At 40.7% G+C, this 21,282-nt stretch overlaps 2 protein-coding genes across 2 annotated transcripts in view; one reads left to right on the top strand and one right to left on the bottom strand.

The window, feature by feature from the left end:
• Nucleotides 1-5,887, top strand: part of MCF2 (MCF.2 cell line derived transforming sequence) — a 71,703-nt gene extending 65,816 nt beyond the window's left edge. The window contains exon 28 of the mRNA XM_041740302.1: nucleotides 2,975-5,887. Coding sequence (XP_041596236.1) covers nucleotides 2,975-3,018 — 44 coding nt within the window. The 3' untranslated portion in view covers nucleotides 3,019-5,887. The remainder of the gene's footprint in view (nucleotides 1-2,974) is intronic.
• Nucleotides 5,888-16,288: 10,401 nt separating this feature from the next.
• F9 (coagulation factor IX) overlaps nucleotides 16,289-21,282 on the bottom strand; it is a 32,689-nt gene continuing 27,695 nt past the window's right edge. Inside the window, exons 7-8 of the mRNA XM_041742043.1 lie at nucleotides 19,162-19,276; nucleotides 16,289-18,534 (exon numbers count right to left, since the gene is read on the bottom strand). Coding sequence (XP_041597977.1) covers nucleotides 17,987-18,534; nucleotides 19,162-19,276 — 663 coding nt within the window. The 3' untranslated portion in view covers nucleotides 16,289-17,986. The remainder of the gene's footprint in view (nucleotides 18,535-19,161; nucleotides 19,277-21,282) is intronic.

Genomic DNA, 21,282 nt, shown 5'->3' with positions numbered 1-21,282 from the left:
TTAAAAGATTTTATTTATTCATCCATGAGAGACATAGAGAGAGAGAGAGGCAGAGACACAAGCAGAGGGAGAAGCAGGCTCCGTGCAAGGAGCCCGATGCAGGACTCGAACCCCGGAATCCGGGATCACGCCCCAAGCCAAAGGCAGATGCCCAACCGCTGAGCCACCCAGGTGTCCCGAATTGTTTTTTTTAAAGTAAGCATCTGCTCAGTGTGCAGCCTAATGTGGGGCTTGAACTCACAACCCTGAGATCAAGACTTGAGCCGCGATCAGAAGTCAGATGCTTTACTGACTGAGCCGCCCAGGAGCCCCAGTTTTGAATTACTTAGATAATTATTGAACTGCTGAATTATTTAGATAATTAGTAATCAGAAGCATCTGACATGTCTGAACTACTTGACATTTACTTAAAACCTACACCCGACAACTGCAGAATAAGCTATTACTTTTAAGTATGCACAGAACATTCACCAAGGTAAATCATATGCTGTGTCGTTAAAATAAGTCTCAATACATTTCAGAAGACTGCAATTGTATAAAGTCTTAAAAATAAGTATTATAGTAGAAATTGATATTTGGGGGTATCTGATTCACTCAGTCAGTAGAGCATGTGACTCTTGATCTCAGGGTCATGAGTTCAAGCCTCACATTGGGTGCAGAACCTACTTAAAAAAAAGAAATTGTTATCTGTAGATATCTGGCTCTTAAATGACATACCTCCAAAGAACATGTGGGACAAAAAAGCACAAGAGAAATTTGAATTATTTCACTTTGGATGTTTAAATACTTGTATTACACGCTTAAAAATCAGTGTGGTTCACCATATTAACATAGCAGAGGGGGAAATGATGTCATCATTTCAATAGATGCATGAAAATGCTTGATGAAACTCCATACCCCTCCATGATAAAAATTCTCATCAAATGAGGAATGAAGGGAATTTCCTCAATCTGATGATGTACACTCGCCCGATGCCAGCACACACAAGCCCCCCAGCTTCCGCAGAGACGTTTATTGACGCCCAGTTGCCATGCTGCGGTCACTGACACAATCAGAAAAGGCGTAAACATGCACGAATATCCCCTGGAAGGTGGGTCCCCACTGGGGAGGGGGGCCCTCCCATCTGGGCCCCATCCAGGGGACAGTTAGTTAAATGAGTGGCCAGGAGCATCTGCCGCCTCTCAGAGAGGCGGAGACCCCACAGTGGTCCCCTCATTCAAAAGGGCAGCTGTACAGGGCTAGGTTGGTTGTTTTTTAACGAAGATTCTGTATTAAAGGAGTGGCTCTTAAAAAAAAAACCAACAACTGAAAACCAACAACTAATATCATACTTAATTGTGAAATATTGGAGGCTCTTGCCCTGAAATTGGGAACAAGCCGGGGATACTCACTGTCACCATTTCTATTATAGCCAGTGCCATAGCTCAAGATAAAGAGAGAAAACAAGATGAAAAGAAAAGGCAACACTGTCGTGCTTAGCAAATCACATATATGTACAAAACCATAAGAAATCTGTACACAAAAAAACCCCACTAGAAGTAATAAGTAAACTGTGTAAGGCCATAGTATATAAAATAATTATACAAAATAAATTGTAATTCTATATCCTGGCCACAAAGAACTGAAAAAAACCCCTGTAATTTCAAAAATTAATACCATTTACATTAGTAATATAAACTGTAAAATAAATAGGAATAAATCTAACAGTAGATGTCTAAGGCTTCTGTACTAACAATCACAAATCACTGCTGAGATACATTTAACAGGACCTAAAAAAGGGAGAGGGAGACTATGTTTAAGTATTGGAAATCTCAGTGTTGTTAAGAAATCCATTGTCCCCAAATCGACCTCTAGAGTCCATGCAGTCTGAGCAGCCCATTCTGGAAAAAGGAATACAGGTTTATTCTAAAATGTATATGGAGAGGCAAAAAGTCCAGAACAGAGGAATCTCAAAAATCTGGAGTACTTACATACCGGATTTCAAGACTTACTATAAGGCTACAGCAATGAATGCAATGTGCTATGGGAGTAAATATGGAAAACTCTAGGGATTTCTAAAATAGATCCACACATACATAATCGATGAATGTTCAGTCAACATTCAAGGTACCTCAGTCAAGGTACCAAGTCAATTGGATGGGGAAAGGAAGGTGGTTTTAACAAATGGTGCTCCAGCAATTGGGTATCCAGATGGAAAAAGAAATGAACCTTCATCCCTACATCTCATTCCATATACAAAAAGTAATTTGAGTTGGATCGTAGACCTAAACATAAAACCTAGAGTCAAAGCTTCTAAAAGCGCAGGACAATCCCTTCATTACTTTGAGCAGCTAACAATTTCTTTCTTGTATTATATAAGGTTGAAAAAGCACTAACTATAAATGGAGAGTATCAGGCAAATAGAAATTTTGCACATGCTGAATTGAGCAATTTACAGCTTTAAAAATTTATAACTTTTTTGGGGCGCCTAGGTGGTGTAGTGGGTTAAGTGTCCGACTCTTGATTTTGGCTCAGGTCATGATCTCAGGGTGGTGAGATTGAGCCTCATGTCAGGCTCCACACTGGGCATGGAGCCTGCTTGAGATTCTCTCTCTCTCTCTCTCCCTCTTCCCCTCCCCGCTTCCCTCTCTAAAAAAAAATTATATCTGCTAGAATAAGATAAAATCTAAGCTAGTAACACTATGAATGCTTTCAGAAGCCAAATAGTTGTAACGAATCACATTTTCCCTCAAATTTCACAGATTTCATTTTCTACATTGAAAAGTGAAGTTTGAAAGTAAACATGGCCAGCTTTCTGCTAACTGCTTTATGCTTAGTTAAATGATTAATGACAGAAGAAATGTGTGAGTCACTTAAAGTATGTGTTCAAGAAGCTGTTTAAATTAATGTATATAAATGGTTTTTTTATGAAGCAATTAAAAAAACCAACAAAGCCATGTGTGTACTAGAAAATAACGGCCTTTCTTGTGCCCAGGTCTCCAAGATTCAAAACTGAAAACACCAAGTGTATTCATCTAACTTCTAGATAATATAGGAAGACTCGGTAGGTTTTCCATAACTTGTACTGTCATGTAAACGTAGAGCCAGATGTCTTCCTGCTTAATTCAGGACAAAGTTAATTACATTATATTTTAGCTAACCGTAATGTGGGGCATGTAGAATTACATATTTGATTAGTTTTAATTGGAAGCGATTCCATTACTGCAACCAGTCACAGTAGATTGCGTATCACTACCCCTTGAAAAGCGCATGTCAGAACAACAACTTAACTCTGCTTTGGGCCTATGCTTATGTTTCAGGAGGAGAAGAACTTACTATATATTTGTTAACATATCCACTTTTGTTGGGAAAAAAACCCACATTATTCTTCTGTAGTCATTTTTATTTTCTCCCATCAGTACTGTGTTTCAAGATCCTTTTTTTCCCAGTGCTATTGGGAGGGTAGAAATATAATGTATTAATAGATCATCAGCATCAAAAGCATTTATTACTCTCAGCGTGGCAATGCTACTAGATCAAGGGCTAGGTCCCCTTGGTTCCTGTTCTCTAGAACGTTCTGACTTAAGATCTTTTAAAAGTATACAATCCCTTTATTGCATTTATGACTCAAGTCATTTGACAAATTAATCTTATTGTTAGATTTTTGTTGGATGCTATAATATCAAGTGGTCTTGATTGAGATCTACTCTCATACACTGCATAGAGCAAAATAGGATATTGTGGTTCCCACAAAAATAGAATGATGCCAATTAGTGGATTAGGAAATTACAGTTGACCCCATATGCAACTGTCAGTAGCATTTAGGTTTAAAAATAGATATCAGACTATCTTATTTGAAAACTGGCAAATGCGGTGTAAAAGTCTCTCCGACACTTACGTGCTTACCAAGTTTCCTGTTCTCTATACACATGCAACATAAGTCATATAACATTTATGAAACCCAATTGTAGATGTGAATTGTTTATTTTGCTTCCATGAAATAGATGTCTTTAAGAAATAATTTTGTAACAGAATGATGACTTTCATAGTCAAATAACCAAAAGACGTCACTTTTGAATTTAGGATGAACCTTTTGAATCCCCCCATTAGTGTTAGTGTTAGAAATCCTAGCACCAACAGTTTGGGCCTTAAAAGTCACCTGAGTATTAACATCATTCTTCATTATTTTGTAGATGCTGCTCTGAGTAACACAAGGAAACTAAGTTCCCCTTGAATTAAAGGAGAATGAATAGACTTTTAAAAATAAAGTTTCCTTTGGAGGTGTGAACTAGATTATATTTCTTAAAAGTGTTACAGATAAACAGCACAAGAGTCAGGATGATCTATGCTGCCCATGACACTCACAGAATTTCCTCAGGACTGAGGAGGACTTCGTCATTCACAGTTTGTCTCATTCTCTCAAGAACCACCTTCACACCTTCTGTTCCCCTCAGGTGAAAAGTGCAGTGTTAACTTCGTTTCCCATTTCCCAGTAGGGTTTTTCATGGCATGCATTCAGATTCCAACTCAAAACCAGAAATCAATTATTTTGAACATTTACAGGTAAAAAGCTTTACCTGTGATTTTTTGCCTAACTTTTCACTAACAAAACAAAAGAAAAATCCAAAGAGAGAAGAGAGATAATCAGAGATTTTTAAACCCTTTGTTGGTTGATAGTTTCTTCTATTATATACTTCTGTTATCTACGGGACTATAATGTACCAAAGGGATATATGTTCTGAAGGACCTCTTTTGCACTTTGACTGGTATTTAGGGTTTTCAGAGCTGTCTATGGTTCTGGAAAGATCCAAAGCCAAAAATCCTGTAGTTAGGATGTGTTGAAGTTTACATTTTATGCATCGAAATTTAGATACACCTATCACAGCTTTAAGTTAAATATTCATATTTACACAAGAGGTGTTCCTGTAACAAAGCTCTACTTTCCGGTGTCTTGAGTTGCTTTTGCCTTTTCTAGAAAAACTTATTCTGGCAGAGGTGTTTTTAAGTTATATTGTGTCTCTTCCTAGGGTTTTTCTTTGATAATACGTGTATAGATGTCTTTCCTTTAAGTATGTAAAAAGTGTGATCACTTGTTTTAAAGCACAGGACAAGATGTTGCATGCAGCGTTGAATTTATGCTTGGAGTATTTTATATTATGGACCACTGAAGACAATGGTTTGAAATTGCTGCCTTTTGAATCATGGATTGTGAGTTTTACTGTCAAGTTGGCATATTAGGCGCATGTCTTTTGATTATTGGTTTTAAAATAAACAACACTATATTATACATAAATTTATCTTTTAAATGGGTTTGTGTGTCATGTCAAGATCATAGTTTATGCCAGTGGTATCATTTGATGTAACAGTTTGTATGACAAACTAATTGTATTTTATCCAAAGGTACCTGCAAATTATAACTCTTCTTATGTCCAATTTGCTGAATTTATGATGGTTGATTTATAACTCACTCATGAAAATGTCCATATATTTGATAGTTCACTTAATGCTTCTATGACAACAACAACAACAAAATGGCATTAAAGAACATTTTCTTTTGCGTGCTGATCCTGTGGTTAGAAGACAGAATTAGGAGATAAAATGTTTGATTGATGATGCCCCTCTGCACAAAATGTTTCAATTTTATGGTATCAAACTAGAGATTTTAATCCTTTAAGCCAATACTGAGTTCTATGGATTCAAACATACAGTTATAGTCTTTTAATGTCTTAATCACTGTACAACGAATGCTACATTTGTATATGTATTTGTATATGGAACCGCACTGTATTAATTTTATTGGGCTATAAATGTGTGTTACTATAAAACATAGCAGCAGTTTCCCTTTATGTCTTCAAAATTTAATTACGTTGTAAATGTACTTACAATGTAAATGTACTTGTGTTAATTCCACATTAAAAATATTCAACCTTAAATTTATTCGTGTGTTTTTTTTTTCAGCTTAGTATCAATTATACATTGAAATCTCCTTTCCTCTCATTCATTAGTGACACCCTAAAGGCACATAAGTATTTTTTTTATTTTTTTTTTTTTATTTTTTATTTTTTTTTATTTTTTATTTTTTTTTTTTTGGCACATAAGTATTTTGAGTTAAATGTTTACCTTCAGGTTCGTCATAATGCCATCATAAATAAAACAATGAGAATGAGCTCAATGATAGCTAAATACAGTGGAACAGAAAGGAGAAACCAGAAACAGAATCTTACATATATGGAATCTGCTGCGATATTGAATGTAGCATTACGTGTTGGGGAACTGGGGACTGTTTAATAAATGATGCTAAGAAAATTGGAAAAAATTAGATACTTACCTTCAGCCATCCTTTAGGATTCTCTTGAGAGACAGACGGAGATCTAACTAGAACTAAGGTAAAATGTTTTGCTCAAAAAGTTTCTTCACCCAAATTTGTAGGATAACAGCAAATGAGGTTTCAGGGGTTAGATGGATAGCTATATTTATGAGTGGATATTTCTACACATTGAAAAACAGTCTGCTTCCATATGATGGAGCCCAAGGAAACCTGGAAAGCACCTCTGTATCTGCGGTTGTATTCTGAACCATTGCTTACTTTTGCAAAGGGCTCGTTGTTTGGTTGCCAGACTTCATCTCTTACACAGCCTGTTAGGGAGCTAGAATTTGGGGCTTAATATAGAAAAGGAACAAAAGTCTATCAAGTCGGTTTGACTCAATCTTCCATTTTTTAAAAAACTGAGAATGTTTCAGATGCATCAATGAGCATCCCATAGCAGAATTAAATATTTCTTTTGTCTTACATTTATTCTGAGTTCTTTTGAGGAAGTGTCATCAGTGAACTAGTTAATAAGTTAATCTATCTCCAAAGGGCTTCTTGAAAATTAAAATATGTATTCCAGTGAAATGTTAATGTTGACATTTCCAAAACTGTGTCCAAATCATGTTAGAGAGTTGTTAGGAAAGCTACCCTGACATCTGGGTTACAGTGTTCCCTTAAGCAGAAAGAACTTCTCTGAGTATATTTTTTGTTAGTGTAAGGGAGTATAAGAAATGCTCCACTTGAAGAGAAATTAGTGATTTTGTTTGGGGCTTAGTCAGAAATCAATCCAGTTTCACTCAATAGACATTCTCTGAATAAAAATGCTTATTATTAATAGGTATTAGAACACAGGAACCTGCTTCCCATTGGGGGCTGTGGACTCGAGAGTACTTAATGAATCAAGTCGCAAGCAAGTAATTGTGAAAGCAAGTTATTTTCATTACATTTTAGTACACTTCTGTACATTCATTTGGAATGGTCAGTTTGCAGTTGGTTTCATGCGGCCTGCCCAAGGACAGCAAAATACTTAGGAACAAACCAGCATTAAAGAGAAAACCTAAATCCTTTATATTGTTCAAAAGAAAACCATGCTTTTCTTTTTAGTTCAAAATGTATCTTACATATTAAAGCTCATGATGTATTCAAGTCTTAAGTTCTCCTTGACATTTAGTGAGGGCCTACCTGATATTTGTTGATCACCTCATTTCATATGTACGAATTAGCACATTACATTCTGAGGAGATAGTTTCAGCATATGTCCACCAAATAAGACTATTACATAAATTTTTTAAAAAGATTTTTTATTTTTATTTTTACTTTAAAAAAATTTTTAAAAAGATTTTTATTTATTCATGAGAGACACACAGAGAGGGGCAGAGACACAAGCAGGCTCCATGCAGGGAGCCTGACATGGGATTCGATCCTGGGACTCCAGGATCACGCCCTGGGCTGAAGGCAGATGCCAAACCACTGAGCCACCCGGGTGTCCCGACTATTATGTATATTGAGAGCAGCCAAGGAAGTTGAACTTCAGGAAGATATACTCCTTAAGCTAAATGAAACGTTCCTCAAACCCAACAAAATCAAATATACACCATCTCAAAGATATATTTCATCTACATATTTGTGAGATAGACTCACTAACGTGATTACTACCAAAATAAGCAAACAAGAACAACAGGCTGGAGAACAAATTAAAATACCACAATGGAGGGAGGGGGGCAGCTGTGTGGCCCAGTTGGTGAAGCGTCTGCTTTGGCTCAGGTCATGATCCTGGGGTTCCAGGATCGAGCCCCATGTCAGGCTCCCTGCTCAGCGAGGATCCTACTTCTCCCTCCCCCCTCATCCCACTCGTACTCTCTCTCTCTAGCTCTCTCTTTCTATTTCTCTTTCTCAAAAAAAATAAATGAAATCTTAAAATACCACAGTGGAGCTGAAGAGAAAGTCAAATATTTGAAGCTTTGAATCTAATAATGCAATAAAATATGTCTGTTTCTTCTAAAAAAAATGGGGTGGGGGCAGCCAGGGTATCTCAGCGGTTTGGTGCAGCCTTCAGACCAGGGCCTGATCCTGGAGACCTGGGGTCGAGTCCCACATCGGGCTCCCTGCATGGAGCCTGCTTCTCCCTCTGCCCGCCCCTCTGCTTCTCTCTCTCTCTGTGTCTCTCATGAATAAATAAATAAAATCTTTTTTTTAAAAAAAGATTTGAAGCTTGAAAAAAAACCTTGATGTACCCAGTATTACTCCAGTTAAATTTTAATCTCACTTTGATACTCTCTCTCTATAGCTCTCTCTTTCTATTTCTCTTTCTCAAAAAATAAACGAAATCTTAAAATACCACAATGGAGCTGAAGAGAAAGTCAAATATTTGAAGCTTTGAATGTAATAATGCAATAAAATATGTCTATTTGTTTCTTCTAAAAAAATGGGGGGGGGGGGCAGCCAGGGTAGCTCAGCGGTTTGGTGCAGCCTTCAGCCCAGGGCCTGATCCTGGAGACCCGGGGTCGAGTCCCACGTCGGGCTCCCTGTATTGGGCCTGCTTCTCCCTCTGCCTGTGTCTCTGCCTCTCTCTCTCTCTTTGTGTGTGTGTCTCTCATGAATAAATAAATAAAATCTTTAAAAAAAAAAGATTTGAAGCTTGAACAAAACCTTGATGTGCCCAGGATTACTCCAGTTAAGTTTTAATCTCACTTTGATAGTGAATACACTCTTTTACATGACTATGAGAAATCAAATGAGAACCACGAAAATCTTTTTAACTAAGTAAACTGCAACTCTTTGACCAGAGTGGACATTTTGGAGTCTGTCATTAAAGCTAAAACGAGGGTGCCTGGGTGGCTCAGCGGTTGAACATCTGCCTTGGGCCCAAGGCGTGATCCTGGAGTCCCAGGATCAAGACCCATATCGGGCTCCCTGCATGGAGCCTGCTTGTGTCTCTGCCTCTCTCTGTGTCTCTCATGAATAAATAAATACAATCTTTAAAAAAGAAAAGAAGCTAAAATCTCTTTACTGACCACAGGGGAGGATACAGGACTATACCTATCTATATATTTACAACTAGTTTCAGAATACCCGAATTCAGTGCAAAACAGCCATTTTACATACAAATATTAGTAACTTAAAAATCTGCTCATATTTCTGAAAATACCAAGTGTTGGGGAAGAGATGAAGCAAGAAGAATTCTTGTTCCTGGGAGCATACACATTGGTGCAGTGCTTTGGCGAACAATTTTTTTTTAATCCAATACATTTTATTGGGTTTCTTTTTTTTATAAATTTATTTTTTATTGGTGTTCAATTTGCCAACATATAGAATAACACCCAGTGCTCATCCCCTCAAGTGCCCCCCTCAGTGCTCGTCACCCAGTCACCCCCACCCCCCGCCCACCTCCCCTTCCACCACCCCTAGTTCATTTCCCAGAGTTAGGAGTCTTCCATGTTCTGTCTCCCTTTCTGATATTTCCCACTCATTTTTTTCTCCTTTCCCCTTTATTCCCTTTCACTAATTTTTATATTCCCCAAATGAATGAGACCATATAATGTTTGTCCTTCTCCGATGGACTTATTTCACTCCGCATAATACCCTCCAGTTCCATCCACGTCGAAGCAAATGGTGGGTATTTGTCATTTCTAATGGCTGAGGAATATTCCATTGTATACATAGACCACATCTTCTTTATCCATTCATCTTTCGATGGACACCGAGGTTCCTTCCACAGTTTGGCTTTTGTGGACATTGCTGCTATAAACATTGGGGTGCAGGTGTCCTGCCATTTCACTGCATTTGTATCTTGGGGGTAAATCCCCAGCAGTGCAATTGCTGGGTCATAGGGCAGATGTATTTTTAGCTCTTTGAGGAACCTCCACACAGTTTTCCAGAGTGGCTGCACCAGTGGCGAACAATTTTCTAATACTAAGTGAAGTTGAAATGAATACTGCATACCTTAGCAGTCCCATTGCTAAACATCTACCCTGAAGAAACCTACACATACATGCTCAAGGACACGTGTGCTGGGATGTTCATAGCAGCATTGTAAAAAATTTGGAGATGACAGGAATGACCATGAACAGAAGAATGGAATATTATGGAATATTCTACAACAAAATACTGTAGAAGTTAAGATGAAAGACCTGGGGAGGGGGTGAAGATCTAGAGCTCTGCTATCAACATCAATGACCCTCACAGGAAACTGACTGTGGGATAGATACAGCATTTATATAAAGTTTTAAAATATGCAAAATGCATACTTTTAATGGATAATTTAAAAGTATATTCTAGATAATGATGAACATCGAATTAAGGATGGTAGTAAAAAAAAAAAAAGGATGGTAGTATCTCTGAAAGGAGGGGGAGAGAGAGAGAAGAGTGGATGGGTGTTCATACTTGGGAGTTCATATTAATCTCTATACATTTTTATGTGTCCTAAACATTTTATACTGTAGAAAACTATGCTGACTTTAATTCAGTACTAGAAAAGTACAATATAATGTCTTATCCCCTGGTGATTGAAGTGTAGTGAAGCCCTGCACCAAAGTTATATAAATCCATACATCTCTGGGAATATTTTTTCATATTACATACTGGCTGAAAATAACAGTCAAGAACCCTTTTCCACAGTCTTTGTAAATACCTTAACAAATTACTATGAACTAACATGCCAGCCGGAAGCTACCATAGAATAAAACTTGGTCGACCTAATGTGTGAATGTGTTCTATAGGAGAAATATTTGCATTTAAGAAGTGTTTTATTTTGGGGGCACATGGAAGGCTCAGATGGTTAGGCTCAGGCCATGGTCTCTGGATCCGGGGATCAAGCCTGACATCGGGCTCCCGGCTCGGTAGGGACACTGCTTCTCCTCCCTCTTTCTCTCCCTCTGCTCATGCTCTTTCTCCCTCTGAATCCCTCTATGTCAAATGAATAAATACAATCTTAAAAACAGAAATGTTTTATTCTACAACAGAAAATAACTGCCTGTTACTATCTGAGAACTACTTTAATCACCTGATTTTTTAAAAATATTTCTGACTTGTGAACGCTATCCTTCCTTAAATAACGTTTATATTTTATTTTTATTTATTTATTTTTTTTTTTAAATTTTTTTTTTTTAATTTTTATTTATTTATGATAGTCACAGAGAGAGAGAGAGAGAGGCAGAGACATAGGCAGAGGGAGAAGCAGGCTCCATGCACCGGGAGCCTGATGTGGGATTCGATCCCGGGTCTCCAGGATCGCGCCCTGGGCCATAGGCAGGCGCCAAACCGCTGCGCCACCCAGGGATCCCACGTTTATATTTTAATTCACGGTGTTATTCAGTGCTCACTCATGGCAATAAATGAGTAGCAGGACTGTAAAACTGAAGACTTTTTAGTCAAATAATTAGAATGTGCCCCTTGGTATGTTAGAAAATGTTAAACAACTGAGTCTCTTTAGAAAACAAAACGGGGTGCCTGGCTGGCTCAGTTGGAAGAGCATGTGGCTCTCTTTTTTTTAAGGTTTTATTTATTTATTTATGAGACACACACACACACACACACACACACACACACACACACACACAGAGATGCAGAGACACAGGCAGAGGGAGAAGCAGGCTCCATGCAGGGAGCCTGACATGGGACTCGATCCCGGGTCTACAGGATCACACCTTGGGCTGAAGGCGGCGCTAAACCCCTGAGTCCCCCGGGCTGCCCAAGCATGTGACTCTTGATCTCAGCTGGTCATGATCTCAGGGTCATGAGATCGAGTCCCACATCAGGCTCTGTGCTGGGCATGGAGCCTGCTTGGGATTCTCTCTCCCTCTCCTGTCCTTCCCTACTGACGTGTGTGTTCTCTTTCTCTCACGGAAAAAAACAAAAACAAATGTATTTGTAACATTTGTTAATATCTCTGGTGTAAATATCCCTACCGTGGCAGATATCAAGCCTCTGACATGAGGTCACTGTACTGGGAGTTGGAAAGAGATATGCAAAATTGGCATTTGTGAGTTGGTATAAGCAAGTTCCAGCATACCACTGATATATTTATGAAACACAGTGCTAGGCTCACAGCAAGTGCTCAGTAAAATTTCTTACGAGAACATGCTAAGATTTCATAAGATTTCCTTATGTAATATGTAGCTGTTCTTTTAGGATATCTACAACGCAAATTTACATTTTCTAAACTAAGGAAACAGAGATTCTGATCTGAAGCAAGATCATCTAGGACTAGAAACAGTATATGGAAGCGTGTTTGGACAATGAGCAATATAGGGGGCGTATTTTAATTGGGAGAAATGAAATCCTTATGGCCAAGAGCAAAAGTTTGATTCAGATATGATACTTTAAAATCCGAATTAAAGCCCAGAGCTGGCTCTATAGAAACAAGATACAATGACAAAATACCTACCTAAATGAGGATACAAAACACAGATGAAGGGTAAGGCCAGCTTCTGGAGAACAGCGAGAAATGTTAACAGGAGAACAGGCCAGGGCTATAAGCATAGTCTTCTAGGTTAATCTTTTTTACATTTTCTAGAAGTTAGTGTTAACTCTATATCCTTGGAAGGAAATGGTTGTAGAAGGTCTGTGTGGGTCTGGCTTCCTTGCTACAGCATAATCCCTTATGCGGTCAGGATGATGATCTCATTCTTTCCTTGGATGCCTGAGTTTTGCATTGATGTGGTCAGTAGTAGCTTTTTTTTCTCCCATTTCATTCATATATTGGTTCATTCATTTAACAAGCATGTGCTGAGTTTCTCAGAGACTTGTTGCAATCTTAATTTGGCTTCTTTTAGAGCTGATTTTAATATCATGAAAACGCACGCTTATTTTTGTCATATATTCCAAGAGGAAAATAGATTTTTATATATAAATGTTCACCAAAGCATGTAACGTGTAAATCATGGGACCCCTTTATCTTTATGAGGTCGGTGCTTAAGCCACTTCACAGCATTTCTAAAAGTTCACGAATGGCAGCATTCAGGAGATTTACTGTATCAGCAAATTTTTATAGATTAAGATCTCATATTTAATGCTGCGCTGAAGCAACTTTTTTTTTTTTAAAGATTTTACTTACTTAAGAGAGAGAGTTCAAGAGAGAGCATGAGTTGGGGTGAGGAGCAGAGGGAGAAGCAGACTCCCCGCTGAGCAGGGAGCTCGATGCAGGGATTGATCCCAGGACTCCATCCCAGGAGTCGATCCCAGGATTCCAGGATCATGACCTGAGCCTAAGGCAGATACTTAACCCACGACTGAACCACCCAGGCATCCCTGAAGCAGCCTTTGGAAAAGCTGTCTTTGGATTCAGGAATATCCCTGCTCCCATTTCCATCCTTCCCTTGATCAAGAAGGAAAGTCCTACCAGAGCAAAGTGATCTGGCCGGGAGTTTGAAATACTAGTGTCAAGTCATTCTTTTTTTTTATTTTTTGAATAGATTTTTTAGTTTTATTGAAATCTTACATGAACAAGAAATTGGAAATACAATCACATCAAAGAACAAATTGTCACGGCTTTGACGTTTAAGCCAAACAAATTTTGTAGGGCAGAGTTTTTAAATTGTTATAACTTACTAGTGTCATTCTGTGAGGGTGTGGAGAAAATGCTTTGGCCCAGTTCCAGGAGCCATTGCTTCTTCATCCATATATAAGAAAATCAGCTGTTCTTCCTTTCTGCTAGAGGTTGGGATAACTCTGGGAATCTCCAGGCAAGCCTTAACTTCCAGCATAGGGTAAAAAAAGGTCTGCCTTGAAAGTACTGTTGGAGAAAATGAGTAGAGTGGTCGGTGTCCCTGGACAGGTTGAAAGGGCAGGGATTCCACAGTCTTTTGCCTCCCACGACTCCGCCCACAGCCTCCAGAGTTTGCAGAACATATTGATTTTTGTGGCTTTTAACCATGAGATCTCGGGATGGTGTTAGCTTCCGATTCAGGAAGAGCCGTGGTTCCTGAGTGCTTTGCCCAGACAGGCCTGCCAGCAGCTGAGCTTGGCTTCCTGGCCCCGCCACAGCTGCGCCGCATGCTTAGCTTCTGGAGTGGCCTGCTGTCCCCGGGTGCCACATGTCTTAGCCGGCCCAGCTGCAGTGAACCGCCTTGAAATGTTGCCGGCACGCCTGGGCGCCACATGACACTGACAGACTTGCCCTGGAAGTCAAGTGTCACATCTGGCAGGCCCAGCGCTCACAGCTGGGCTCAAAGCCAGACCCCAGCTCTGCACGTTTGTTCCACATGTGCTACCGAGTGCCTGCTAGGAGCCGGTGGCTGCCGCTCCACGGTCTTATTTGCCTGCCACTGTGCCTCCCAGACTACCTGTTGGTCTTGAGTTGGTCCACCTGCTGGTCAGTTAGAGCATCACTAGTAGGAATTCTAGGCGATTTGCAGTCTCGGGTTTGCTGAAAGGAAGGCCCCAGTTGCCCTGAAAATGGGCAGTGCTCCAACTGGAAGCGTTGTATTCCCTCATGTTCAGGGTGGGAGACTCGAGTTCTAGTCCTGATTCTGCCGTTATGTCACTCCGGGCCAGGCCTTCTCTTGGCCTCCATCTCCCCATCTGTTAAATGGGCAGAGTGATTTTGACGGTGACTGAGGGCCCTTGCAGCTCTGACGTCCTTCAGTTGGACTGCAAGCCTTCAGAAGTTTAGAAAGGATAATAAAATGACTTTGTGAGCTGGTCTGTCAGGGTTTAGAAGAGTAGGGGAGGAAACCCTTTCTTTTTCTCTTGACAGAGCAAATTGGATGGGACTCTGTTCTTACCATCACAAAACAACTGATCTTCAGAAGAACCAAAACCAGTGCTACTTAAGCAGCAAGTTACAATGACTGCACTGCATTAACACACTTTTCTTCCCTCAGCAAGAGCTCTATTTTCAGCTGTCACTTCCAATATTGCAGCAGCGTGTTTCTGCCCATTTAGGTTAAGTAGCTACAGTGATTTTGAAAGCACTAATGATTCTTCCATGGCGCCTGCAAATGCCCTAGGTAGAGTCTAGCAAGGCCCTGGCTCTGAAGTCCCTGGCTCTCAGGTGGGCTGGAGGGTCTCACACGTGTAGTGGTGGCTCGTGTTGAATTGTCATTTCTGAGCTCATGGGAGAAAGGAGAAGTGTGGCTCGGAACTCTATGGGGCCAGGATCTTCTTTCTCTGCCACAGGGAAGACCAATCACAGGAGGTGTACAGCCACCCCCCATTGTTGCCTTTGTAAGGGGTGATCTCCATGGCAACCAGGCCACAATGGCTCACTTTTACCAACTATGGGAGTGCTGGGCCTGGAGACCTTTAGTCATTCAAATTTGAAGTAACGGGTTTTCATGCATGAATCAGTATCCTCCTCAAACCTAAGGCTGACAATTGTCCTGTCTCCTCTTTCTGTCCTTTAGCTCACAATAGCAGAACTGATTTCTTTTGTTTGTTCGGGAAACCTCAATCCCACTCATTATTGTTATTTATTATGGCCTCCCTTCATGATAATACAAGACTAATTCCTACTCCGGAATAAACACAGGTTCAGATTCAGCTAACGTCTGTTGAGCCTCTCCTCTCCTGGGTAGTAATGTAGCATGCACAGACAATGCAATTTATATACATTATCTTAGTTAACTCACAAAATACATAAGTGTGGATTCAAATTTCACGAGCACATTGGCGGTTGGCACACAGTTATCAGTCCTTGAATATTTGCTGGGTGAAGGAATGAAAGATCATGAAATCACAGACTGTTCAGGTCAACCAGGCCCTTTGGGGAGCATCCTGTCAAACTCCTTCATTGTACAAACAGAGAAATTAGAGCCCCAAATGTGGAGTGACTTATCCGAGGCCGTATCCATGGCTATTTAAACTCAGTTCTGTCGCAGGTGGATGCAGACCACTGTCCTCTGCCGGGCACAGGACACACTGCCTCATAGGAAGGCCAGGTGACAGCAGAGCATCAGAACTCTGATGTGTCGTGTTGCACTTGGACGCGTTATGCTCAGTGTCCCGCTGTACGTAGTGTTTGCGATACTTCTCTGTGAGTGATTCAACGAGAAACAGTGAGAAATTTGAAAAGACATTTATTGGTACTTAGTATTTGAAGGACTAAAGTAAATGCTTGGCTGGGGGTGAGGTGAGGGCAGCAGCTTGGTGAGGTCAAAGTGGTCCCAAACATGATTTTGTCAGTAGTCTCATATATAACAACATGCGGGATGACTGATTCACATCAGCCACATTCACAAAAAGCTACAGTATCAACCAGAACAACAGTTTATTAATTCATAAAAGGGAGCCAGCCTAACACAGTAAAGTACATGCAGAGGTTGGTCAGCAACTCTTTAGAAAATTCAATATGGAAGGCCTAATTATAATCAAAAAGTTGCCTAGAGAACCTGAAACCAGAAAAGGGGGAGTGAGATGGCTCACTGGAATGACTCATACCCTTTTTTTTTTAAAAGATTTTATTTATTTTTTTCATGAGACACACACACACACACACACACACACACACACACACAGAAGCAGAGACATAAGCAGAGGGAGAAGCAGGCCCCCTGCAGGAAGCCTGATGCGGGACTCAATCCCAGGACGCTGGGATCATGCCCTGAGCCAAAGGCTCAACCACTGAGCCACCCAGACATCCCTGACTCGTGCCTTTAAGCCACCAGTACATCCTTTTCCACTGTGGGGACGTGCTAGTTTAGGAGACAGGGTGCTCTTGTTCTTTGGTCGAGGGCAACTTCTTCCTTAGCTCCGGCCAGTACTGGAGACCCACCAATGAATTCTTCCTTGAAGACTCTACTAGTTCTACATTGCACACTGGCTGTTCTCTTTTAGTTCACAGTTTTTTTCACATGGGGGATGAGACGCAGGAGTTGATGTCATCCTTCTTAGTTACCTCTATCACAACACAATTACAAATGCTTATTGGAACTATTCTGATGGGTCGGTCATTCCTTCCACGATGCATGTATTACAGTAACATGACTCTTTCAGACAAATTTTCCTGCAAGTGCTTCAGGCACCTGGCTTCATCCCTATGCTCTGAAAAGCAAGTCAAAGACCAAACTGAAAGCAAGTCTGGGTTTGATAGACATGTATAACTGTGGACAGTAGTAAAACAGCATGATGTGTCCCTTCCCTCCTTTAATCCTCTGTAGGAAAAAGAGAGAGAGAAAGAGAAAGAGAAAGAGAGACACTGATTTCAGGATTAGGAAACAGAAGAGATAAAGGAAGCAGGAATAAGCATACAGAAAAGGAAATAGTGTTTTCTGGTGAGTTGCAACCTGTCAGTTGCTCCTGTGTTCTTCCTTAACGAGTGAGGTGTTAGACTTGTTATGAACTAGACCAAATATCCTGGATGTAGATCTAACACATTTTGATGATTTCCATGGGAAAGGTAAGAAAGGTCTGGAACATGGAATGCTGCCAAGGAGGGAGAATCAGGGAGTTGCCCAGTGGAGAAACTTAACACCTGATGGGCAGGAGGAAGAACCTAACCTCACAATGGTGCCAAGGGCTAGACCTGTGGGAGTGGTCACAAGTTCCCATCACAGTACATTCCCGTAGTGATTACATTTTCTAATCTACTTAGTCTACTAAAATAGGAATTCTAGATAGATTTCTCCCCAGAAAGAGAAAAAGCAGTATTCAGAGAATGTATATAGTCAAATCTAAAGAGATAAAAGAAAGTGATTAGTTAGTAAAGGACCTTGTCTATTTTCTACCCTAAACGTGTCAACCTTGGAAATACATTTTTCTTTAGGTGAGCTTCGTCTTTTCTTTAATCCAGTTGACATACCGGGACACCTTGGTATATATTCCATACTTCCCTTTCATCGCACACTCTTCACCCCAGCTAATAATCCCAGTTAAGAAACTTATGCCTTCTACTTCGGTGACATGGGGTCCCCCACTATCGCCCTGGCATGAATCTTTACCTCCCTCATGGAAGCCAGCACAGAACATGTTGTTATAAATGGTGAACTTTGTGGACCGAAGGCACGTGGCTCGGTCAACAAGTGGAACTTTAAGGTATTGAAGAATTGAAGCCGATCGCCCTCTGTTGAAGACCCTCCCCCAGCCACTCACATAGCCAGACCCAAATTTGAGGAAGATGTTCGAGTATTCCCTGTCAGCAATGCAAATAGGTGTTACATAGCTGTTCAGCGTTAAGGGCTCATCCAGTTCCAGAAGGGCGATGTCATGGTTGTACTTATTAATAGTTGCATTATAGCTGTGGTGAAGAATAGTGCGAATCACGTTTCGCTTCTGCTCCGTATGTTCCCTCTTCTCGGTGTTATGCTCACCTATGGAAAATAAATTTCTCTTCAGTCACAGGTAGACTTACACATAAACGTATTTGCCAAGGTTTTCGGTATCACTGAATTAACTGGCAGCCAAGTGTCCACAAGCGCAATCTTGGTAAAATGTAATGAGGGCCAATGCATACATTTCAGACCAAAAACCCATTTGGGACCATCATGGAGCTGGTTTGGTCTCCCATGCCGTTGCTAATCTTACATTGTTCAAGTGGTAATGAATCTACCTGTCATGAATTACCCTAGACATTCCTAATATCAAGTATTTTGACCGCTTTTTTGAGCACAGATAATATATTCATTTGGCCATTCATTCAAAGGTTGCGCCAGGCACTAGAGATACAAAGGTGAATGATAGGTCATGGCTTTGGGGAAGGCTCAGTCTGGTGGGGAAATGCACACACCATACATAATTGTACCCCCGTGAGATGAGTGTTGATAGAGGCACACCAACAGAACTACAGGGGGCTTGGAGGATGGAAGAAGTTAGGTTCTGGAAATATGGCTCCTCTAGCATTAGCCCAACTTAGTAGACCTCAGGAAACTATGATGTGCCAATCATACAGAAGGCCTAGTAAATACTGCAGATTCCTATCCTTTTTTTGGTTTATTTACCTGCAACTATGGTAATTTTAACATCAGGCTCTATACAGTGGGCTGCAGTTACCACCCATTTTTCATTGATGATGGAACCTCCGCAGAATGCATCAACTTTCCCATTCAAAAGGACCTGTGGAAACAAGATTGTGAAACATCTTACATAATGTGTTTGATCCTGAACAAAATAAATACAGGTGCTGTTGATAGGCAGGGGTGTGTGTGGGGGGGTGGGGTGGGGATTGGACTCTAGGTGCTGGCAGACCGGAGTGTTTCTGGAAAGTGTCAGCTTTGCACATGAGTTAGTGTTCCTGGAGCGTGATCAAAAAAGCCATTTCTGTAACTATTTTGAGGAGGATGGGCAATGATAGCCAGAGGGAGCTCTAGAGGAGGCAGATAGGAGGGAATGGCTTCTTTTGGTGATTTGGGGCCCTTGGATTCCTTTTCCAGGTGAGTCAGATTGTCTGAGGGCACACATTGTTTCATGGGAATATGGCAGGTAAATTCCGAAACGCACTGACTTGACTCCTCTAGATCCAGAGTTATTATTGAGTCTTCTGTCCCTGTGTGGGGAAATCTTGTCACAGGGTGAGTTGGAAGAGAAAAAGTATTGATTGTCCACTGAGGTCTTCTTAAAGCCCTTTTCAAACTATGAATTGAGACCACTGCCCCCCATAAGAGCCGTGCTGATGGGCCTCCGGGCAGTGAGGACCACTTAGCTGGCTTGGGCAAAGTGGACAGAGGCGTCTGAGCCTGGGCATTCTTAAAGAAGAGGCCAATCCATTCTTTCATCTGTACATCTATTGTTTTTTTTTATATAAATTTATTTTTTATTGGTGTTCAATTTGCCAACATATAGAATAACACCCAGTGCTCATCCCATCAAGTGCCCCCCTCAGTGCCCGTAACCCAGTCACCCCCATGTACATCTATTGTATGAGCAGAGTGGACAATGAATATTTTTTACCACCTATCTAGATCAGCTTGGAGATTTTCACTTCCAGTGTACCTGAGGGCTCTGGGCTGCCTCTTCAGGAAGAAAGTTGAGAAGTATGGACACCAGAGGGCGCACTGAACATTTGGTAAACCCTACGCAGGAGCCGACTGGCTCTTAGGAACTCCTGCCCTTTGACTAAAGCACACCTCGTCTCAGACATAAATCCATTTCTAAACTAAGGAAAGAGAATGGTCAATGCCCTTAAGTGTGAATTTGAGAAGGTCCTAGGTGCATGTTCTAGTGAAGATTCTTTTTGTCCTGAATTCAATTTTTTAGAAAGATTTTATTTATTTGAGAACAAGAGACAGCGAGAGTGAGAGAGAGAGAGAGAGAGAGAGAGAGTGAGAGCACAAGCAGGGGGTAGAGGGAGAAGCAGGTTTCCCATTGAGCAGGGAGCAAGATGTTGGGCTTGATCCCAGGACCCTGAGATCATGATCCGAGCTGAAGGCAGACACTTAACCAACTGAGCCACCCAGACACCCTTGTCCTGAATTCAATTTACTGAATGTCTGCTAAGTCCTAGACACTGAAGCATTGGCCTCCTACCAGGAGACCTCTGGGGCCGACTCACTGCAAGCCTCTGACCCCTTTTTCCACACTTTAGCTTTCTCTCTCATTCTAGTTGCTGCCTATTTCGAAAAGTCGTAAAAATGTAGGAAATCTCACATAATAATATAATAAACACCCATGTAGCCACCCTCCAGACTCAACAGTCTTCTTAATGGTTTTGGACATTTATTGATTACTTACTATGCACTAATCATTATGCTAAGTGTTTTATGTACATTTAATAATGTGGGGTGATATTAATATATCGATTTACAGATGAGCAAACCGAAGTTTAGATAGGTACGTGAACTCCCCTAAGGTCAGTGGTGAAGCTAGGATGCAAACCTTAGTCTGCCTGGCTTGAGAACCTATGCTCATAAGTGTGGTTGGTGGACCATTAATTGCAATAGAATCATCTGGGATGCTTGTAAAATCATTTGAGGGCACTCCTGCCCGAACTTAAATAGAATATTTGGTGGGTGTGACTAAAGGAAATGAAGAGCTCCAGAAAATCCTTATGCATAATTAAGTCTGAGAAATTCTGGTTCAGAATTTCCAAGGCTTGGTGACTTTACATTTTAAAAGTGCTCAGT

This window comes from Vulpes lagopus, chromosome X, assembly GCF_018345385.1.
Source record: "Vulpes lagopus strain Blue_001 chromosome X, ASM1834538v1, whole genome shotgun sequence".
In the NCBI taxonomy this organism is placed as follows: domain Eukaryota; kingdom Metazoa; phylum Chordata; class Mammalia; order Carnivora; family Canidae; genus Vulpes; species Vulpes lagopus.
Note: the sequence above shows the minus strand (reverse complement) of the source record. Positions and strands in the feature narration are given on the sequence as shown.